Source organism: Lates calcarifer, linkage group LG11 (genome assembly GCF_001640805.2).
Source record: "Lates calcarifer isolate ASB-BC8 linkage group LG11, TLL_Latcal_v3, whole genome shotgun sequence".
Lineage (NCBI taxonomy): Eukaryota > Metazoa > Chordata > Actinopteri > Centropomidae > Lates > Lates calcarifer.
The window spans coordinates 19,463,920-19,477,613 of record NC_066843.1 but is presented as its reverse complement, the minus strand read 5'-3'; the positions used below and the strand labels follow the sequence as shown (position 1 = coordinate 19,477,613).

The 13,694-nt window shown below is 36.6% G+C and overlaps 1 protein-coding gene across 2 annotated transcripts; it reads left to right on the top strand.

The window, feature by feature from the left end:
• The first annotated feature begins 5,832 nt into the window (after positions 1-5,832).
• Positions 5,833-13,474, top strand: LOC108898602 (uncharacterized). Of its 2 annotated transcripts, XM_051073779.1 has the most exons (6): positions 5,833-6,045; positions 7,936-7,965; positions 8,315-8,341; positions 8,739-8,845; positions 8,983-9,021; positions 11,564-13,474. In XM_051073779.1, the coding sequence occupies exons 1-6, from the start codon at positions 5,895-5,897 to the stop codon at positions 11,639-11,641; spliced, it is 432 nt and encodes a 143-aa protein (XP_050929736.1). In that variant the 5' UTR covers positions 5,833-5,894; the 3' UTR covers positions 11,642-13,474. The 2 variants fall into 2 exon arrangements, with proteins under 2 accessions (XP_050929736.1, XP_050929737.1); XM_051073780.1 differs by lacking the exon at positions 8,315-8,341.
• The last annotated feature ends 220 nt before the right edge of the window (positions 13,475-13,694 follow it).

The window sequence follows — 13,694 nt, the reverse complement described above, 5'->3', positions numbered from 1 at the left end:
ATTGGTCTAGCTGCAGAACACATAGCACATACAGTGGTGGAAAAAAGTTTTCAGACAACCCCATGTATTTGTGAATCACTCTTAGGTCTTCAAGTGCAATTTCTTTTAGTACAGTCACAGTCCAAAATACTAAACAAATCCTAAAAAGCCATTAAAAAGTTAAAATTGATTGGTTCCATAAAAATACATGAGAATTTTTGAGTATTTATTCTTATTATTATATATTATTATATATCATTTATCCTACCTTGGTTAAACATCAGTATATTGTGAAATTGAGTGATGAAATAAGCAGACATGCAAGTTCAGGGTAATTATTGCTTCTTTTTTTTTCCTTTTTTTTTTTTTTGCTGAATCATTTTCTTGCTGCCTGCTAAGCAGATGTCCCCAGGCCTGATTGGTCCAAGTGAAGTGGCTGTATGTCAGCAACACACAGAGATGTAGTGATTAGTGGAATGTTAATTACACTTCCTTGTCTTAATCATGTACTTGTGCCTTGTTTAACCTCAGTGCATGCTGTGTTTTTTGAATAATTTAAAGGGGAAGTGCAGCTGATTAAGATGGACATGAGACACTTAGAAAACAAGTTTTTTTCTAGCTTTTTCTAGTCCTTATTAACCCACAGAAAAAAAAGTATCTTAAATCTATCAGTAATGGATATTTATACCTGTTAAAGATAACATTTCAGACACTAGCTGATGAATTTTTACCTTTATTGTTCATGCAGACTGGGTCTGTGTTTATTGCATACAGCCAATGTACCATCTGTACATATACCAGATGCAGCTAGCAGCTGGCTGCAACTAATATTATGTTTGAACTTTGTGTGGAGTTCTCAGGTATTTTCCACCAGTCCCTCTCCTCTTCCTTTGTATTATTTATAGAGCCCTGAGACTACTGACTTTATGTGCAGTCATGATTTTATTTGCACTGTAAAGAAGTAGAGATCCGCAAGAAATTAGATCTTTTTAGATGACCTGAACTCAAAGATCTGTACAGTCAAGGAGCATTGACACTGTTCTGGAGATTCATCAGACATTTTATGTTGTTTTTCCCTTTTTTTGTATCTGATGTGTGTGAACTGACTGATGATAATGATTTTTACAATAGTGTTAGTCCATAAGTGGCCTTAATTTCCCTAGACACACAACGTTTTTTAATGGTTAGCGATATATTCTTAAACTGAATCTTGTATATCAATCAGCCAGTTGAATTTTGTAAATATACACTGCATATATACACCGTTTAGCCACATGGCTCATCATTGATGTTAGCAATGACAGACCCAAATATTGCTCTATAATATGACTTTCCTCTGCTTTTTGCTGCTTCTTCCATAGTGTGAGTCTGGATGGTTGCATTGGCAGCATGACATCATGGAGATATGTGACGTACCTGCTTTTCTCTGTAAGTGTCACCTGTGCAGCTCGTACCTCCTTCATGATTTGAAGGTCATAATTAATGTTTTGAGAAATAGCTGAAAAGATTGTACATTTGTGCATCATTGTGAGATCAAACACAATCACCTTTCTAATAGTGAGTACTCAGTTCATTAGGACAGGGTTAAATTCATTAACACTGAACCGGTAGATTGCACAGCTTCATTTTAGATGTTTGCATTAACTGATACAATACTATATAACTTGCTGATGTAAATTTTTATCTCTGCTAGCTGTTGCTGGTTGGCCTATCAGTGGAAAACTGTGATGATTATTTCACCCTGATGACATGGGTAAATGTTCATCTTTTTTTGATTCAGTGTTCATTTCTTAGTGTTTTTGTTTTTGCACGTCATCTGCAAAATAAAAAGTCAAATCAATATTTATATTTATATAAGCTTTATACACCTGAATAGCCACTGTGTCTTTTTTGTGATTACTATTGAGAGTGTCAAAGCAAGAACATCATTATACATAGTGTAATGAAGATTCCAAATAGACAAAGTAATATTAAGAATAATAATAATAATAATGACAGCTATAAAAATAGTAATGACAATTGTAATGTTAACAGTAGTGATAGCAATAAGACTTATACATTTTAAATGTAACATGGGCGCTGGGCAGAATTGTAGGGTCTGCAGGAGGCAGAAATACAACAGGAGAAGAGCAGAGAAACGAAAATGCACTGAACTATGGGAGAGAATTTGAATAAATACTGAGTTTAATTGATGCATTGAGACTGCCCCAGCTGCCTGTGGTAGAAAAGCATGGATAACATTTAGTTGACAGCCATACTAATAGGACTTTCTAATTGTTTTGAATCCTCTAATACCTTTAATACCACTTAACTGACCGTAATTAGGTTTGCTGTAGTTTTTAGTAAACGTTAGTCAGACGGATGTAAATAATGTATGTCTTGGTGACTATGTTAAACTGCACTAAACTTGAATGTTTTTAATGAATATCCCACAACATGATTGTATGTGAGATAAACTCAAGATAAACTACAACTACTACTTTACACAGGGTTACACTGTCATTTCAGTTGTATCTTAACCGTTTTAAAGGACGTTACTCCCCTCTCCATGACATATAGAAATATATGTCCCACTGTCCTTTTTTCCTTTCCCCTTAAATTTAATTGTTGAATAATTATTCAATTTTAAAGTAAGTACAAGTACAGTTCAAATCAATATAAAATGATCAAAACAATCATGCTTGGGTAATAACTTGTAGAGAATGAAAAATGAAAATTAAACTATGAATAAATGACATCACTCTGGGATCTCTTAGGAACCCTGGCAAACTATGTTTTGGTAAACACCTGTCAGTATTTCACTATGATTGGGAGCATAGCAGTTACAGTAATGATAAGTATTAGCTAATAAGTGACCAGAGATGAACAATAATATATTATGTTTCTCTACCTCTCCGTTCTACTTTCAAGGTGAATAAGAGCGAACAGAGCAATCTGACACTATCAGACAGTATCTCCCTTGTAAATACTGAGGATCCCGAGGTAACCTATAAACATAGTGTTCAAAAATGAAATTCTGTGTAACTACATGTAAATGCATTAAGTAGGCACTGGACTGAATTTCATTTGACTAAGTGTACATATGTCCTTTTCCCAATGCAGGACAGCATTGCATGTACCGTGAAACATCTTTGCAATGACACAAGAGAACTGTGTTTCTTAGAAGCATGTCTAAAACACGTGAGAAACCTTTTACTGTCATTTTCTTCAAATGTCATTTCTGCTTTTTGTTGTTTTTTTGCCTGTGACTTTTGTGAAGAATGCTATAGTTCCATGTTTCAGTTTTCTTCCCTTGTTAGACTGACAATGAAGTGAGTCAATTATTGTATCTAATTAACTTGTTTCTTTTTCCACCTCAGAATAGAACATGTAATGGGAATATTTCTGGCGAGATCCCCTTTCTTCACCTTTTGTGTTTAACAGCTAAAGCAGTCATGGGGGATGACACTCCTGCAGGTATCAGCCATACTTATCCTTCTCTAACACTCTAACAGTCTAACAACACATAAATTATTTTCAAAGCTGCTTTTAGATTTTTAGATTCATATTTGCTTTTCTCTCTTTCTTGCATCACAGTCTGCAAATTTGGTGAGTACAGAGGCTGTGTTGTACTTGCTGTTGTTGTGTCTGTCTGAATGGGTATGTGATGGGCTACAAAACAAAACAAAAATTCAGCTTTTTCTTTTATATCATGTTTTAATTTTAATTCAGATTTTTTCATTTATCTGTATTTTTTCAGTTTACTACCACAACCAATGTAATATTATTCTCATCTTTTTAGAAAATGTATGCCATCTCTACACAGGCCGTACTGGTAAGTCACACATTTTTGTGTGGGCATGTTTAAGAAGAATTGTTGTGAATTGTAGTCTTTGTTTTGATTTCTAATTAATTATCAGTTATTATGGAAACACTTATTTTCATTGGTAACATTCTGATTCTAATTTAAAACCACTGATTTTTCTTACTCCCCACTTCCTGGAGTTTTCATCCCGTCTAAACAGGGGTGAGCTTTATGTGAAGAAGGTTAATGATTGTTAGTGAGCTCAGTGGTGCTGAAACTATTTACTTTCGACTCTACATGAGGAAATCTTATACAGAAAACAGTGTAACAAAAAGAGCTTTTCTCTTTTGTTGTCCTGTCTAGTGACAGCAAAATTACATACTTGTGTATCTCATTAGCAACAATGTTCTATCTATGGATGACAATACTGTATTTAGTGCTATTCTTAATTTTAATCTTGCAGTAGCAGTACAGGAAACTTTAGATGATCTTTTCCCTCCATGTCTCTATGTAGGTATACATGCTAAGTATTGGGCAAACCATTTACAGTCACTGGAAATGCAAGATGATGACTAAAAAGACCAAAAAAGACTAGTCATGGTAGCAGCAGCATTTAGGCACAGTGGTGCTTTAAGCCAAATGATGCAACATGTAAACAACATCATGCTTACATGCAAATACAGCTGAGGCTGATAGGAAAATCATTAGTTTTGCAGGCATTGAGTGACCTATCAAAATATTAACCAAAATAAATTTTCAGTTGGTAATGGTGGACTTGGAAAAGCTATGGGATAACCAAACTTAAACTTAAACTGCAGTGCATTCTAAGGAGAGACATGAATGTGTGTACCAAGTCTTATGACAATCCGTCTAATAGTTGTTAAGATATTTCACCTAAAGCCACAAAAACCTGTGGCGGCACAACAGAAGAAGTCAGGCAATTAACGAAGTCACTGGGCTTCTTACTCTGGGGACCATGAATGTCTGTACAAAACTGAATGGTAGTTGTTGTCGAGCCACTGACATGGCTAAAATCACTGCTGTCTTTTTCTCACTTTTGTCATGACAGTCCAGACACTGAGGAGGTTTGATTAGATGCAAATAAAATTAGGTAGACTGCGGAAGCAACAAGTCATGTAGCTTGGCATGACATGGTAACACTCAAACATGGAATAAAAAGAATGACCTGAGCTAGAAATACTTCTGAGCAGCCTCACCAAGTTTAACCCAACAGGAAAGCAAATGCAAAAGTGTGTTTGTGCAGGATATTGAGAGTGGAATCAGCAAACCCACAAATGACAAAACAAGCTTTTTATTTCACTCTGTGTGGACTATATTTGTCATGAGAGAAGGATTAAATAAATCTAGCGATGCAGGCAAGATCTTTAGTGTTACACGTGTACCTACAGCTGTAACAGTATGTGTTTACATCGCAGCTGTTTCACACTCCATTTAGAAATAACTGTTGCTGAGCTTCACAAAATTTCTCCCTACACTAAACTGTACTTAAATTTTTTGTATCCAGTTCTTGATAAAATTTGTACTGCAAGCGCACTTTTTCGTTGTCTCATATTTATCCCACAAGAATCCTCATTTGTATTCTTTTAACACTGATTAGCCTAATGACTGTCTGATGATGAAACACAGCCCAAATGGTAAAAAATAAATAATCTTGATCTCCTATAACAAATGGCATGACCACCAACTCAATTAACACATACAGTAAATCCACAATTTTGAGTTTCCTGTACCTTTTAAATTCTGATTTTATTTTATTTATTTTTTGTCTACTGCTCCAAATTTGGCATATTCTGCAAGTCTCTATTCTTCTTCTTACTGATATACTAAAACATATATTTGCTTTTAGTGCCTGCAAAGCCCATATTGTAAAAATGTTTTACTGATTGAGTTGCCTGCAATTTTTGTTCAAACAGCAACAGCACCAAGCACAACAGTATTGTCACATTCCAACAACACTGCCCGAAACAGCAGCAACAACATCAACAACAGTATTGCCACCAACGACAGCAACACCAACAGCATTGTCACCTTCAACCATACTGCCTGAAATGACCACACTGCCTGAAATGACCACATTGCCTGAAATGACCACACTGCCTGAAATGACCACATGCCTGAAATGACCACACTGCCTGAAACAGTATCAGCAACAACAACATTGACAACAGTATTGCCACCAATGACAACAACGCCAACAGCATTGTCACTAACAACAACAACAGCAACAACAACATCGGCACCAAACACCACAGCAGTCACAGGTACAGAAACGGATGATAAGCTATATAAATATTAGTTATAGCATGGCCACTAGTTAATCACACTGGTTTCATTAAACTCATAAATCAGGAAACTTTAAACATATTTCCTGTTAAGAGCTTAATGAGCAGTCTGAATTCATTCTAAAACTTCGGGTGCAGATAATCTTACTTAAAGCTATACAAAGGCAGATGGACTTCCTCAAGGTTCTTGAAGACATTTCACCTCTCATCTGGTTTATTCAGGTCTGACTGACTGGTGGGGACTCCCAGGCATTTAATCTCTTGTGAGGGTGTTAACACCTTGAGAGTCGTTGAAGTCAAATTTGAGCCACTGACCCACTTGGCCACCATGTGGGTCATTTGCACCACGACTCATGGTGTATATGGGTGCTAAGCTGTCTAGGGAGGGATCTCAGGACTGCATCATGAGTGTTGTTGTAGACCACCTCTTTTTCTTTAGCGAAGGTCATTCCAGTCTGACGTACATGGCTTAATTCACTCGAAAATGTGAGCATTGCTGTCTTCTTCAAAACACCCAGGCACAGACAAAGCAATTTTGTGTGCACAGTTCAGAGCAGAATTCACAGATCCGTCCATTGGGAAATAACCAGTTCACATGAACAATGGCACAGGAAAGAGAGGGAATGTATTGCAACACCTCTAATCAACCATGTACAATACAATGCAGCCATGACACCTCTCCCCAGATAGCTTTAAACCCATTCACACCATGGCTTATGTGAACCTCAACGACTCTCAAGGTCTTAACAACCCCACAAGAGGTTAAATGTCTGACAGAACTGATGATGAAGCCTTTCAGATGAGAAGTGAAATGTATACAAGAACCTCAAACCAAGTCCAGCTGCCTTTGTATAGCACAACAGTAATTTGGGACTGTCTCATGTTGCTCCAGTCCTCATTCTTGAAGTCTTTTAAGTTGTAAAGCAGAAATGAATGAAAGTATGATTTAGAACCCAGAGCATCAGAAAGACTATTAGACATATCAAAAGTGTTGTTGAAACATGTGTTTCAGCTTTACATAAGAAAATGCTTCAAGGGTGAGGACTATGTGGTTCATCTGGCAAATGCACATCTGGTTAGAGACACTCAGCAAATCCTTATGAGAATATGTTACGCTAATGCTACAATATGTTAATAGTTAACTCAGTGGTGAAACCAACCACACCATGTTAAAACAATAAATGATAATTATACAGTATGTGGCTAGTGTACCAGTACACTAACGTAGTGTATTAGTGCATGTGTTTGAATAGTGGAGTAAAAGACTGACTGCTTCACATCTTAGCATTCTTTGGCTTCATCTTGCGGATTATTTTCTTGTATAACTTTACGTCAGAGTGCATCATCATTTCCTCAGATAATGCTTTGTGTTCCTCCTCTTACAATTCCTCCTGTTGGTATTAAAATTGTTAGCATAGCAGGATTTAACACAACATAATTAACAGAGCAGCTAACATTGTTACCCAGTACATATTAAGTGAAGAATTTCTGTTTTATTCTTTATAGCTGTTGTTGTGTGGTAGCTATTAATAGCTTGTGTGAAGATAATTGGGCCCTGCTTTCTTGTATGTTGCCAGTCCTTAACATACTTGCATGTCCTGCTGAGAGCTGAGAGCACATGCTGTTTGATTCCATAGATTCCAGTGGTAGAAATGATTTATCACCATTATCTGTTTTAGCTGCACAAGTCTTTTCTTTTACAATAGGCACAGCATGCAGCAAATTTAACCATTCACTCTTGAGTCTTGTGACGTTGTTGTTTATTATATTTCAAGGATGACATTTCTACATTTTAAAATATTACTGAGGAGTTCTCAAATAGTACAGAAATTATTCTGATAAAAGTTTTTTTCCCCCATCTCTCCACAGGCACACCAAGTCCCTCTCATGACAAAAAAAGTAAGATTTTTTTTCCTCATTAAAATTTGTATATTTGGGTAAATACAAATTGTCCACTGAGAAATGAGTTTATAAAATATCAGGTCCTCACATTTGAGGATTCAAAGAATGTTTGACAGGTTTTAAAAAATAATAATCAGTTTGTAGCATTTTCAAGATGCTACAAGAATGAATGATAAAGGATTCTTAGGTCATTGCTGTACTTGAAGAACTAGGACAACTAAGGCTCAAACACCTAAGAGGGGGCATGTTTCTCCTCTGTGTATTGTAAAAACAGAGAATATAATTAAAGAAATAATTACACTATATGTTAGCAGTTGTATTAATGGTTTTTCTTTTGTTTTTTCAGTAGGCATACCCAGAACAGACAACAAACGTAGGCTATCTTCCTTCAATAAGAATTTGCAGATTTTGGTTGATACAAATATGTTAGACTGACAGAACTGCTCTGGAAGCAGAGGCACTGTAATCTGATTAGTGGAGTTAAAGCACTTGGAGGGTGAAGTTTGAAATAGAATATTAATAATTTGTCATCACAAAAAGTAAAAAATAAAAAAAAAAAAAAAATCATATCATTCATTGTATAGTTTAAATGATATTTATTTGTTCTCCAGTGAATACAAATTACATTTGCATTTGTATTTTGTATCCTGAGGTAGCATAAGTTAGAATTGGATGGTCATTAAGATAACCAAAAGATAGTGACACACACTAGTTTTAAATGTAATTGATTAATATGCAGTTTTCTCTGTCTCTAATCTCCTTTTATCAAGATGTCTTTCTTGAGAAATTGTTAATCATATCCGTGATCCTTAATGTGGTCCTGCCACTGCTGGTTTACCTCTGCATGCGACGGAGGACACAAGACAGCACACAGAGTGTGAGTGTGAGCAAAATGTATTTGTTGTGTAAATGTAATTGTCAAATACAGTAGATTACAACCAATTTAACAACAAGGATTGTGGGTGTAGCATGTTGAGGAATAAATGTGCATCAAAGCATTTTTTTCTTTTTCAGAATGTAACCTGGATGGAGCTAGAAGCTCAGCCAATGCAGGTACTATTGCAGATATTTTCAATGATGGTAAAAAAATGTGCTGTGTATGATTTTTTCCCCCAGCCTGATTCACATTCTGTTTTTCTGTTATAAGGAGTCCAATGCTTCCTCCGAAGCCTCCAGTATAGGCTTTGGAAAGTATTCAGACCACATCACATTTTGCACACTTCATTGTGTTATAGATTTAGGCAGTTTATTCTATTCTTCCAGACTGATCCTCTCAAACTCCATCAGATTGGATGGGATGTGTCTGTGAACTTCTGGTCTCTCCATAGATGTTGTATGGGGTTTAAGTCTGGGCTTTGGCAGGGGCACTCAAGGACAGTCAGAGACTTATCCTGAGGCCATTGCAGCACTCTATGTTTTGGGTCATCGTCATGCTGAATGGTGGACTGTTGCGGGCACTTAAGAGCAGGTTTTCTTCAAGGACGTTTCTGTATTTAGCTGCATTCATCTGTTCTTTCATTCTAACCAGTCTCTCTGTCCATGCCACCGAGAAGCAACCTCATAGCATGATGTTGCCAGGTGATGAGAAGCGCATAGCCTTTGGCAGACTTGGTGCTTGGAGTTCTGCCCAGAGTCGCATTTTTGTCTCATCAAACCAGAGAATCTTTTTCCTCTTGCTCTCGGAGTCCTTTAAATGCTGTCTTGCAAACTCCAAGCATTTTACTCGAAGTGGTTTCCATCTAGCCATGGCCATCCCTCAGGCCGGTTCTCTCATCTCTGCTAAGGACTTCTGAAGCTCTGTTTGAGTGACCATTGGGTTCTTCTTGCCCAGCAACTCAGTTTGGCTGAACGGCCAACTGTAGGAAGGAGATATGGAGATTTCAGCTTTTAACTTTTAATAAACTTCCTAAAAATACATTTTCACTTTGTCGTTATGGATTATTGAATGTAGATTGATGGATTGATGGGCAAAAATGCTACTTACATCCTTGTAAAATTACAGTAAAGTGTGCAAAAGGTGAAGAGGTCTGAATACTTTCTGAAACATTATTTCTAGATTCAATTGTACTCAATGATGCAATTTTACCTATTCTAATCACTACTCTGGATTCAGTCATTTTTATATGATCTGATCCTGGAAAGTGGATATGCAGGATGACAAATCTGAATGCAGGGGGTAAAGATACAACTATCTGACATTATTGTTTAACCAGCTCTGTCACAGGGTCAGGTCAAAAACATTATTACAACAATGATAGACAAGTTAATCTTGCATTACATGTAATTTATTATTAACAGACTAGGTGTCTCATTTCCATGTTTAGAGAGAGCACTAGAATAAGATGTCACAGCTTCATGTCATAAAAATCTGTGTGATGCCTCAATTGAATTTCAACTTCATGCATGAAAAGTTATGTTGACACTGCTCTGAGACACATTTACAGTATAACACTGGCCATCTGGACCATGGCAAATTTAACCAAAAATTATGGTATGGTCAGAAATACACTAGAATTGCAGAACATAAGCAAAACTTTAACAGCTTTCACTGAAACGAACAGTTATTACTGTCTGCTCAACTCATCTCAGTAACTATGTTTGTATTAAATGTTTTTAACTTTAGTGATTCTCAACCACTGCATGCAGTTAGTGCTGTGTTTATGCACTGAAGCAAAGCAGTTAATCTGTCAGCTATCTGTTTGGATTAAGTGCATTGCACAAAATGTTAAAGTAATAACTCTGGGACTGACAGTTGGTCGCATTGAAGTGGTAGGAGTATAGATACCAGTCTGACAAAACCATGGTGTATTTTTTTAAAACGTATCTCTCTTTCAGTAAGTGAGAACCACAGGCGATTATCATCATACAATATTTAATATAGTACTTTCCATTCCTACTTTCTGACTCTCCCCAACAGTCTTTAAAGAGAACTTTGTGTTTTCATGGCTTCACTAAGTGACTAATGTATTGTAATGTTGCATTAAGCAATCACAGAGGCCCTGGGCCATTATCTGTCCACTCCGTAGACTCTGTGTAATGGACTTATCTATCATTGGAGCAGGTAGTGAAGAGTGGATTTGTTTGAGCTTGTTTGAGTTTTATATGGAGGAGTTGATGAGAGTTGTGATTATACAACCTATTAGCAACAGGAAAAGTGTAAAAACTGATTAAAAACTGCATTAGAGCTGCAGAGATGGGAGTTAAATTTCAGTGGGTTTCAGATTCCATTGAATGATTAGAATTAGTGTTTATAATTTCAGAAAAACATTCAGTAATGACGGTTTAAGTATTGAATTTTCATCTTGAGAGTGATTTGTCTTCACACAAAGTGGTCATTATTGTTTGTTATACATTTTATTTTTGTCATTATCTGTGCTTTATTTAAGTATTTAAAGTATTTATTGTACATTTAAAAGGAAACTTAACAATGAAGGCAAGGAGTACTAGTCAATTACAGGCAAGTTAGGAGTGGATCTTTGTCCACCATAGGTGGGAAAAAATAAGGCTCACAGAGCTGCTAGCATAGCTGTAGATTCTTGGTCTTGTTAATGGATGGACAATTAATGATTCTCTTGTGTCTTTCTATGTCATAAAGCCCATTGCGTGTCATTCCGACGTCACATTGTCAGCTGAGACAACTAGGAATGGATGCGCTGGTGGCTCGCCATATTGAGGACAACATTGCCTCTGTTACACAGTATTAGGATGCTTCAAGGACAGCTCCACACTGCTTGGTAACAAGACAGGAGAGCTGAATGTCTGTGGTTTGCAAATGTCTTTTAGGGAGGAAAAACTCTGACGTGACCTATAGCTTGAAACGTGAGGTGTGAGAGCAGACGAGCCACAGGATGCCACCTCACTCAACTGTACAGCAATCTGTAATCATGATGAGCTACTATATCACCCTAACACAAAACCTAAGGGAAATGAAGGGCAACAGGACCACCTGGTCACATTACACTCATATACAAATACATTTTGAGGAATTTGTGCATGTTCTGGGACACGTTGAAACACACTGGGACAGTTATAATAGAGATGGTGGTTTAGACACAGTTGATCAATGGTGAATGAAATGTTTAACATCATTGTCTTTTGGTTAGATAGATAGATGTACTTTATTGATTCCGTGAGGGAAATTCTTGTGGAGTTCCATTCAGTGTAAAGCTGGCAAACAGATTTGAGCTAATGTTTCTTTGCATTAGCCATGGCAACACTTAATACCCCTGGAGTTATATTATTATATATATTGTTTCGTACGTTTGAAAGAAAGTTCTGCTTATATGCATGATATGCAGGCAACATATGTTAGCACTACTAACCATAACAGTTGAGACCTGACTGACTCACTGTGAGTCACAATGTGGAGGTAGTTTGTAAATGTGCGTGCAGTTTTTCTTTAACATTACTTTGAAGTTAAGGAAAAATTAAAAAGGATAATGCTCCTGCAGTTTACTCACTATTACCACAGTTTGTCATTACCTCTTCATCTGGCAGTCACTTCCTCTGCCTCCTTAAAATCCCGTCCAACTGTCCAAATTATTAAGAAAAAGTATGCATGTGAAGTGAACTGCTGCGCTGGTTCCAGGTTTTTTCCTTTTTTCCATTGCAGGCAATGACTTTCAGAAAACTATATATATGCTAACCTATCTCTAGTGTAAGGTATGTAGTCATTCCTGTGACATTATCACTAGTTATTTCATAAGCTGTGAAAACATACCATAGTTGTTGTGAGAAAGTATAATTATTATGGCTATAATTATAATGGATAGGTTCTCCCCCTGACAAACTTCTGCCCAGCAGTGTGTGTGTGTGTGTGTGTGTGTGTGTGTGTACGTACGTATATTCTTTGGATATGTTACAAATGACTTTCAAGTGTATTGATCCCAGTTAACCATCTTTTCTGCCCTCAAGATGCATTTTTGAACTCTTATCAGCCTGTTGTCACACAATAATGACAGCTGATAACATAAAAGAAACATGTAATCTTAAAGGCAGTACTCCTTTTTTGTTACACCCCATCTGTCCCTCGTTATATTCAGAATAATGTTTTTGCGTGTGTTTTACAGTGTTTGCGTACAATTAATTCTGTTTCAAACAGACAGAATAGGACTGTCACAGTGCATTTGTGTGTGTACAGGTGAGGTTTTACATATGTTGCAGGGATTTGTGCACTTGAACTGGATATAATCGCAAAATCCAGTATGGGAGGGGAAATGGAAATTGTTGAGTATTTTTCATTTTGGCAGCACAGACATGAAATGGATATTGCCTCCCCAAGTTGAGAATAGTAATCACAACATGTAAGCTATTTCTGGTTTGTATTTGTATTATTTAACTCCTGTGGCATTTTTGTATGTGTGTGTTTTGTAAAAATGTGAATAAATGTATTCATTGTGTTTATATATGTGAAATGATGTGATCATAACTTCTCTCAAACTACTCTGATGGCAGATGTTAATTGGAAATAGACACTTGCTCAACAAATAAAGTCATTCTATTCTGACATTGTTTTTGTGGTCATTCATTCCACCCTAAAATTACAAACTGTGCTTCTCCATTTAACCACAGTATTTTTGTGTTCTATAAACCTTAAGTAACTGAATTTTCATCTGTTCCCTAAGAGAAATATCAGACCCTTTAGCTTCTAAACACTCCCCTATGTTCGTTAGCTAATCTCAAACCATGTCCATTTGCTGTTTAGTGCTGTGCAGGTTTTACACAAC

Coding starts and splice junctions, on each gene's coding strand:
- LOC108898602 (XM_051073779.1), top strand. CDS start 5,895: ATGCCTGAAATGACCACACTGCCTGAAACAGTATCAGCAACAACAACA. Junction 6,046..7,935: donor AAACACCACAGCAGTCACAG/GTACAGAAACGG, acceptor ATCTCTCCACAG/GCACACCAAGTCCCTCTCAT. Junction 9,022..11,563: donor TAGAAGCTCAGCCAATGCAG/GTACTATTGCAG, acceptor TATGTCATAAAG/CCCATTGCGTGTCATTCCGA.